This window comes from Piliocolobus tephrosceles, chromosome 14 (genome assembly GCF_002776525.5).
Source record: "Piliocolobus tephrosceles isolate RC106 chromosome 14, ASM277652v3, whole genome shotgun sequence".
Classification (NCBI taxonomy): Eukaryota; Metazoa; Chordata; class Mammalia; order Primates; family Cercopithecidae; genus Piliocolobus; species Piliocolobus tephrosceles.
Genome location: NC_045447.1, coordinates 2,313,125 through 2,322,566, shown reverse-complemented (window position 1 = coordinate 2,322,566; position 9,442 = coordinate 2,313,125). Strand labels below are relative to the sequence as shown.

The window sequence follows — 9,442 nt, the reverse complement described above, 5'->3', positions numbered from 1 at the left end:
AGACACATACAGACACAGACACACACACAGATACACAGACACACACAGACACAGACACACACAGACACATACAGACGCATACACACACAGACACACACACATACACACACAGACACATACACACACACAGACACACACACATACACACAGACACAGACACACACAGACGCATACACAGACACAGACACACACACACGACACATACACACAGACACACAGACACACACACACATAGACACACATACACACACATAGACACACATATACACAGACACACACACAGACACACATACACAGAGACAGACACAGACACACACACACAGACACATACAGAGACACACACACAGAGACAGACACACACACATACATAGACAGACGCACAGAGACAGACATACACACAGACACAGACACAGATGCACACACAGACACACATACACAGAGACAGACACACACAGACACACACAGAGACGCACTCACATACACAGAGACACACACAGACACACACACACAGACACAGACGCACACACAGACACACATACACAGAGACAGACACACATAGACACAGTGTTGCCCCATCCCGAATGGGCAGGAATTCACACAGAGACACAGAATTTTAGGTAGACAAAGATTTCTCGAACAGGCTACAAAAAGCACTAGCCATAAAATACAACATTAATAAATTGATCTTCATCAAAATTTAAAACTTCTGGTCTTTGAGAGTCACCATTACGATAATGAAAAGGCAGGTCAGAATAGGAGAGAGTGCCTGCAACAGACATATGTGAACTTACTTGCAAATTATATAGGAAACTCTTAAAATCCAATGTTTAAAAAATGGACAAAAGATCTGAAGACACACGTCACAATAAAAGTTATAAAGTATGGCTTATTCAACCTGTAAAACATGCTCAGCATTATTGACCATCAGGGAAATGCAAATCAAAACGACAAGGGATGTCATTGATATTTCACCCACTAGGAAGGGCTGAAACGTTCAGGCTGACAGAGAACACCGGCTGCTGTAAGGGCGTGGGGCGCCTGCCGTTCTCACAGGCTGCTGGTGGGAGCGCAGCCTCACGCAGCCCCTTGGCATCATGCATTTAACCGCACGACAAACAGAAACCATGACACATGGAAATATACAGGATCTACCGCTGCACAGTTCCATGCACGAGGATCCTATGAGAAGCAAAAGGGCAGCAGGAGCAGCAGGGTGGTGGTCCCGTGGGGCCAGGGTGGGGTGGACGATCCCATGCAAAGAACCCCAGGGTAACCCTCCACAAGAGGAAACTATTCTGTATCTTGATTGCAACATCGCCCTTGATCGTACGGTGAACTCACTGACAGCACACTTTATATAGGATACAAATACTTCTGGGTTTTGTTTTTTGGTCGGGGACAGGGTCTCGCTCTGTCGCCCAGGTTGGAGTGCAGTGGCGAAATCTCAGCTCAGTGCAGCCTCTGCCTCCTGGTTCAAGTGATTCTCCTGCCTCAGCCTCCGGAGTAGCTGGACTACAAGGCGTGCAGCACCACACCCAGCTAATTTTTGTATTTTTAGTAGAGACGGGGTTTCGCCAGGTTGGCCAGGCTGCTCTTGAATTCCTGACCTTAAGAGATCCGCCCAGCTCAGCCTCCCAAAGTGCTAGGATTACAGGGGTTAGCCACCGTGCACGGCCAATACAAACACTTTAACAAGGAAAAAAGGCGGGGAGGAGAGAACAATGGCCTAGACGGGCCACACGTACAGGATGCTGATGAAAGCTGCCACACGGTCCAGTGCGATGGTTCCCACCTGTAACCTCAGCACTTTGGGAGGTTGAGGCATGAAGATTGCTTGAGCCCAGGAGTTTGAGACCAACCTGGATAAAATAGTGAGACCCTGTCTCTATAAATAATTACAAAATTAGCTGGGCATAGCGGCACACAACTGCGGTCTCAGCTCCTCGGAAGGCTTGAGTTGCAGGAGTGTTGGCCCTTTAAAGCAAAAGGAACCCTTCCCCCCCCACCCCTGCAGCCAACAGCACTCCTGGGTCTGCCCACCTCTACTTGCGGCTTCCTCTTGGGCCCCATCCTATCCAGGCCAGAGTTAAGGCACCCTCTGCTCCCTGGGTGGCGGTGGGGGGCAGGGGGAGAGGCTCTAACAGTGTGGACGCCCCCTTCCCTGGCCACGAGGCAGCAGTGGGGGGAGGACGGTGCGATTTGCACACCTGGCAACCCCAAGTCCAGCCCCTCTTCTCGCTTCTCTCTGGGAACCCCAAACAACAACAGTCCTGAGTTTTGAGCTGCTGGTGGGAGCGGCCTCGGACACACAGACCTGCCCCCCAACCAGGCAGGAGTGCCTTCCGGATGGGCGATGATGGGGGGTGGGTGGCTGCAACGGAGACCACCATAGCCAGCAGCCCTGGCCACCTGGGTTCTGTGGCCCAGAAACGGGAGCAGCCTACCCAAACCTGGGTGTTCAGCCAAGGGCTGGACGGGGTCAGCGCTGACCTTGCAGGTCACCCTGAAAAGGGTGGGGCCTGGAGCAGGCCTCTCCTGATGGGCAGAGCCAGGACGCCAGGACAGATGTGCTGCTGTGTGCCAGGACCCGTGCCCAGTAGCATCTGTCCAGGGTCCAGGATGTGGGCAGCTGGGCTGAGGATGGATGGGAGGGTCGCCCAGAGCCTGAGCAGTTTCAACTCTGCCTGTTTTGCCTGAGTTCAGGCCGCCCCATGGAAGTGGGTACTGACCTTAGGGATGGGTGCCTGACCTTCATGCCCCGCAGAGAGGCACACAGGGGACACCGGGTGGACCCCAGAGAGGTGGGGGGGGGGCAGAAGGGAAGGGGAAATGCACAGGGCCACCTGCTCACAGGCCCACAGGCCCTGCAGCCAGAGCTGCCCCCTCCCCAGAAAGGGTTACTGTCCTGGACACATAGGCCCTGTGGCCAGAGCTGTCCCCTGCTGGGAAAGGGTTACCGTGGAAGTGTGTGGCTGGTGTCAATACCCAGGCGTGGCTCTGTCTCCGCCAGCCACACAGAGTGACATCTGTCAGCTGCAATTAAACATCTGCCCGCCCGAAGCCACTGCGGAGGGCGTGAAAAGGACGGCCAGGCGAGCCCCGTCAGGCACAGGAGGGGGTGCGGGTGCAGGTCCGGGCAGCCCCCTCCCCTTCAGAAGACAGGAGAGAAGCCTCAGCATGGCACTACCCCTTCCCTCGCTGTGCCCTCTGCGAGCTCCATTGCCCTGTCCCTGGACCTCAGTGGCCTGCCATGCCGCAGGTGCCTGTCCCCAGCTTGGGTGACAACGGCCACCCTCACCATGATGAAATAACCGTCAGGGCCCCGTGCCGTCCTCTGCCCTGGGGTGAAAGCAGCAGCCATGCCCTTCTCGGTTGCACTGCAGGGACCTGTGGATCCAGATGTGCCAAGGAGACCACGGGAACAGACCCCTGAGTGCAGCTGGGGAGCCCCCACCCCAAGCCCAGACGCAGCTGGCACTGCCCACCAGGCCTGCTGCCTTGCCCAGGGAAGTCCCTGGCTCCTGGAGTCACTGCTGGACGTTCAGGTGCCCCCGAGCCCTGAGAGCCAGCAGGAATGCAGCCACACCCTCTGGGGGAATGAACGCGGGTAAGTGAGGAAGGGGGCCTGAAGAGGAAAGGGCCTGCTGCTCAGGCCACAGCATGACCAAGTCCTGAGGCTCGGGCTCCCTCTGCCCAGCCCACCTCCTGCTCTCTTCAGGGGCTGGCCCCTGACTCATCCCCGTGGTGGCAGGGGGTAGGGATGGGGGTGCACGGGAGGCAGAGGCAGGCATTTCGCAATGTCTAGCTCAGATGCAGGGCCCCTGACAAGGCGAGGCAGGGACGCCTGTGCTTCACCCTCCGGGAGGTTTCCCCATCAGCCAGAGGGGAACTGCACTGGGCGTTTCCCTTCTGGTGGATACGATGTTTTTCTTTCACCCCTGGGTGCACCCCACCCCCAGTGCATCTTGCTCCGGGGTCTCCCATTGCTGCCGGCCACAGGGCCAGGAGGAAGGTCCCTGCCCGCCCGCCGCAGCGGTGATGGCTTAAAGCCCAGGAGGACGCCATGAAGTGACTGCTGCAGAGATGAGGGCTGCTGGGTGGGAAGCATTGAACATCCCGAGCCAGAGTCCACCTGAGGGGGCCTGCCTCGTTGGGTGTGGGGTGCCTGGACTCGGCCCCATCAACCTCACACACCCAACACAGAGCCTTCTCAGCAGCTTCACTCCTGACTGCAACAAACTGAAAACAACCTAAATGTCCTTTGATAAGGCCCTGGATAAATCAAACGTGGCGGCGCCTTCTGACGGGTGGCGACGCGGGACCTGGAGGGAGGGAGGAGAGGCACGAGACCGACGCCGCGTGGAGACCCTCACCTTGAGGCCACACAGACCATGGGACGGGAGCTGCCCCGGGGTTGAAAAGCAACTAACTTTATCTGTAATATTTTGACTTATTTCAAAAACAAGAGAACAGCCCTACAGGACAAGCTGTCCATGGTTCTTAACGCGAGAGACGGTGGAACAGGCACACACGCATTACCACATGCCGAGGTGCAGCTCCAGGACCCTCAGCAATCACTCAGCCCGCCTCTCACTTGACAAGTAGGGAGACTGAGGCCAGAGAGGAGGAGCTCAGCCTGCAGGGACCTTAGAACACGCTTGTCCTACAAGCCCAGAGATAGCTGCCCAACTCCACTTCTGCACGGCCTGGCAAGGGCAGCAGCCAGCCTCCTGCATGGGCGTAAGGACGTTCCCCGGACCAGCCCAGGGCACGGGGTACGGGGAGCACGGGGCACAGGAAGCCAGCACCCAGGGGCAGCTCTGGGTCAGGGGACGGCCCCTCCCTCTACCTGCTCCCCCCATGGCACCGCCAACCCAGCACACCCAGCGACGCCAGCAACGTCACAGCCAGTAACCTAGATTTTAACCAAGAAATCACACACCCCCTTTCTCTGTCCCACTTATGGGCTTGCCGAACAGAAAAACCACGACAAGAAACCCAGACTGTGGCATCTAGAGCCAAACTGTATGGTAGGTGGGCGGGAGCAGGCCTGGCCTCCCAGCCGCCCACTTTCCACCACGCTGGCGTCAGCGACACCCGTGCAAAGGCAGAGACTGCCTCGCAGCACCTGCAGCCTGGACAAGGCCCTGCAGGAACATGGCCTTGGGGGCATCCCCGCCCCTTCGCCCCAGCAGGACTCTGTGCCTCATCTGGTCTGAGTACGGGGGAGTTGGAGGGAAGGACTTGCCAGAGCGGCTGCCTCCTGTTCCCACCCAACACACATCCGGGACTCCACAGAGCCGCTTCCTGGCTGCTGTCCTGCCTGCTTCCCGAAAACCCGTCAAGGCAGGTGGGCTTGAGGGCTTCTAGCTCACGAAGTCCAGGTGATGTGAGGGCTTAAGGCTGACCCAGCACCCAGGGGCAGATGCATGGGACAAGTCACGAGGCTTCACTGTGCTCCCAGCAAACCTGACACCCAGCCCCGCTTTCCATTACCCCAAACACACCGAGGCCCAAGGTCACACTGGAGCAGCAGGGGGCTGTGCAGGGAGGACCCTGGGAAGATATTTGGACACGTTGGGTCTATTTCCATCTCCCTAGTGCAGCTTCCTGACCTGTCGGCAGGGCACTGTCTGGCTGCCATCATTAGGGGAAGTCCTCAGGGACTGCAGGGGTGCTCAGCCTGTCTGGGGTTCTGCCCTGGGACCGGAGCCCATGGACAGAGCCCCTTCCCAACAGGGCCCCTGGGTGGGCCTTGGGAGCCTTCCCCAGCAGCCTCTGGCTGGTCCCCTGCCTTCCCCAGGGCCGCTGTCAGCAGGCGCACCGGGATAGTACACACGGAGCGGACTCCCCGGAGGCCTCAGCCAGCCGGGTCCACAAACACTGACATCCTGTAAGGCCTCTGTGGCAAGCCGGAGCCCAGTGTGCTCTGCCCTCGGGAAGGGCCAATTCAGTAGCTAGCACAACTCCTGGTCTCAGGAAAAATCCAGCCCTACCCCCTACCACTAAACGAAAACAAAAGCTGTGAAGTCCAGATCTAGATGGCCTGTGAGCTGGCATTCTGTAGGATTCATGCAAACACAGCAATACACATTTAAATAAAGTGAGGAGTTCTCAGGAAGATACCACGGAGCCCAGAGCACCTGCTGCCAAAGCAGTGGCTTCTCCTGCAGGCGGAGAGGGAGCCAGGTTGGCCAAAGCAGAGGCTACCTCGCTGTTCTGGCTGTGGTGGCACATGCTGCACAGGGACCCAGCTGACCTAGGGGTCCGAGCTGGTGGGTGGTCCTGGCCCCCTCTGCCCCCAACCAGCACTGCAGGAGGGGGAGGGCAGGGGGGAGTCCCATCAGGGCATGAGGATAGTTGTGGTGGGGTGGAGAGTCCCCATGCTGCCCCTCGGGGCCCATCACCTGCCTGCTGCCAGCACAATACGCCCACACCCAGGCCCAGGCCGCTATATACAGGCCCTACATGCAGACCAGCCAAGCGGCCAGCCCAGACACACAGTCAGGTTGCGGGGACACCCGATTCTGGGCACCAACTGTGGGACTCTGCCCAGCAAAGCCTGAACGGTCTCCAGAGGCTATAACCCAGGAATCTCATATTAGGGCAACCTGGGTTTGCGGGTCCCAGGAGGGGGAGCAGCCCTTCTTGAAAGAAAGGAAGAGGGAGGAGGAGAACGACCACTCACTCGGCTCAGTGCAGCGGGCACTTACTGGCCCGTCCCTGCTGCGGGGCCTGGAGAGGTAGTGGCAAAGGGGCTGAGTTCAGGGGGAGCCTCTGGACCTCGCTGGGTGAGGTTAAAGGGGAAGTAGGCGGGTCCTCCTGGACACCTTGTGGCTCCAGGCCCTTCACAGATGGGGAATGTGAGCTCTCAGCAGGTCCCTGGGCCACAGATGCCTGAGTTTCCTCATCTATCCAGTGGAGACAAGACCCTTCCTACAGGCTGGCAGAGTCTCCCAGGAGTTCCTGTCTCATTCAGGACCAAGTCTGAACTCCCTGGTGAACGGAGCTCTGCCACCTCCTCCAGGCTTGGTGGGGGACTCCCCTGTGGCCCCACAAGCCTCCAGCCCAGCCGCCTCCTGAGCCGCCCTGGTCCCAGTCATGCCCTGCTTCCCAGCCAGGTGGTGTGGGGCTCCACCTCGTCGCGCGTTACCTGCATAGCTGCCAGAGGCCTTGATATACATCTGGCCATACTGCTCCTCCACCATGGTGTCGTAGGCCTCGTCGTCCTCCTCGTCCTCCTCATTGTGGTACGAGGTGGGGCTGTCGGTGGTGGGCAGGCTGCTGGCGCCCGGACTGGTCCGCTCCCCCTGGGGGTAGGGCATCTGCTGGATGCCGGGGATGAGGGTGGCCAGGCTGGGCACCCCATAGTAGGAGACTCGGGGCAGTTTGAGAGGGGCTGCGCCCGCCGCCACTGCAGCCCCAGCGGCCACCGCCACGCCGTCCCGGGGCCCGGTCTCCAGCGGACGCTTGGGGGCCAGGCCTGGGCCGGCCGGCGGCAGCTCCATGGCTTCATGCTTTACGCGGGTCAGCAGCGGGATGGGCACCGAGGGGGACACGACGTAGGGGGCGGCGGCGGCAGCCGGCTGCAGCTGGTTGCAGGGGCTCTGGGGCTCGGAGCCGGCGTCCTCGATCACAGCGGTCTGCGAGTCGCAGTGGGGCGAGCTCACCTTGAACATGAGGTCGGTGCCGCGCTCCACGATGTGCTGGATCTGCAGGAAGCCGGCCGTGTACATGACCACGAGCTGCTCGCTGGCCGTCATGGTGAGCCTGCCCGTGTAGCAGAAGGACAGGATCTGCTGGAAGCAGGCGGGCGGCACCGAGCCGGGCAGCTCGAAGGCGTTCTTGCTGTTGCCGCTGAACAGGTCGCGGAAGTAGAGGCTGCTGGCGGCCAGCACCGCCCGGTGGGCCTTGAAGGCCTGGCCCTTGACCACGATGGACACATCGCAGTAGAGGCCCAGCAGGCGCTGCTCGTTCAGGCAGCCCAGCACTGTGTTCCCGAAGTTGGGGATCTCGATGTGCAGCATCTGAGACATGGCGGGCGGGCAGCGGCGGGGCTGGGCTCTCAGCGCGGGGCGGCCCTAGCGGGGCTCATCTGTGGGGGCAGGAGGCACGTGGTCAGTTCCTCCAGGTCCAAGGCTCCCCGCTCAGGGGGCCATTCCCACACCCGCCCCCTCCCGCCACGGGCTTACAAAGAGCGAGCCTTCCCCACGCACCCTCCCCCACCCCTCCCGGCTGGGACACTCCAGAGAAGGGACCCGGGGTCTCCCAGACGCCCTGGCAGAGGAGCGAGAGGGCCCGGCCAGCACTGCTGCAGACCCCCGGGGCGCAGCCCGGCAGGAGTGCGGCCACACCACTCCCAGGGGGCTGCTCTTAGCGACTCGGTCTCAGCAGGCGAGGAGGAGCGCAGGCCTGAACCTGCCCCGGGACCGGAGGTGGGGGATGCCGGGGAACACGGGGGTGCCTCTGGGCAGGTCTGCAGCAACTATCCTTCCCTCAAAAAAGTTCCAGCCCGCACAGGAGCTCCCGGGAGGGGCTGCGCTGGAGCCGTGGGGAAGGAGGGAAGGAGGGGGTCTTTGGAGCTGTGCAGTTTGCGGTTTGCTTTCTCTCTCTTCCCTCTGAGCAGCCTCACAGCGGGCCCCAGGGGGGAAGGCGGGCCAGCGTCCCCTGGTCCCCCTGAGCCTCCCGGGCAGGTGGGGAGGGGCTGGTGGCGCCGGGAAGTCCGCTGAAGCCGCGTCCACTCCTCCCCCGAGCAGAGAGACCACCCTGGGCGCGCCCGCTCGGTTCTCCGGTGTTCTCCCGGCTCGGACCAGACCCAGGTTCCCGAGCCGCCGCCAGAGCAGGAGTTGGGAAGCTTGTCGCAACCCCACTCGCGGACGCCCCCCACCCCGCTCGCCTCGCTGCCCTCGCGGGCCAATTCCGACGGCCCGGCCCCAACCCAGGTGACTACAGGGGTCCCAGCCCTCGCTGGGCTGCCCGGACCCCGGGGCTGGGAGCTGGGGAGGGCGCCGCTGTTTATCTGGTGCGCACTCCGGAGGGGGCGGGGGCGGCCCAGAAGGCGCCGGCCCAACTCCGCAGGGCCGCACAAAGGCCGCTGTGTCCCGCGGGAGGAAAGTGCGGGCGGCCGCAGAGGCGCCGGGTGGCGGGAGGAGGGCGGAGCCACCGCGCCTGGAGCTGGGCAGGTGGACGCGCGCCGGGGGCGGCCCGCAGTGCCCCCGCTGCGGAGAAGTTGCCGGCCGGTCGGGAAGACCTACCTTCCGCCGCTGCGGCCGCCGGCCGGCACTGCCCGCTCCGCCTGGCAGGACAGGCTTCCCGCACGCAGCCCGCCTGCCCAGCTGCTCCGCGAATGCAGCAAACGGAGCGGGAGCCCTGGGGCGGGGAGGGCGCAGGGAGCCGGCGAGGAGGAGGAGGAGGAGGAGGAGGAGGAGGAGGAGGAGGAGGA

General features: G+C 61.5%; 1 protein-coding gene across 1 annotated transcript in view; it reads right to left on the bottom strand.

The window, feature by feature from the left end:
* LOC111553072 (nucleus accumbens-associated protein 2-like) overlaps nt 1-9,365 on the bottom strand; it is a 57,285-nt gene extending 47,920 nt beyond the window's left edge. The window contains exons 1-3 of the mRNA XM_026457506.1: nt 9,255-9,365; nt 7,154-8,095; nt 6,714-6,846 (exon numbers count right to left, since the gene is read on the bottom strand). Of these exons, the coding sequence (XP_026313291.1) occupies nt 6,714-6,846; nt 7,154-8,036 (1,016 nt within the window). The 5' untranslated portion in view covers nt 8,037-8,095; nt 9,255-9,365. The remainder of the gene's footprint in view (nt 1-6,713; nt 6,847-7,153; nt 8,096-9,254) is intronic.
* Between the last annotated feature and the right edge of the window lie 77 nt (nt 9,366-9,442).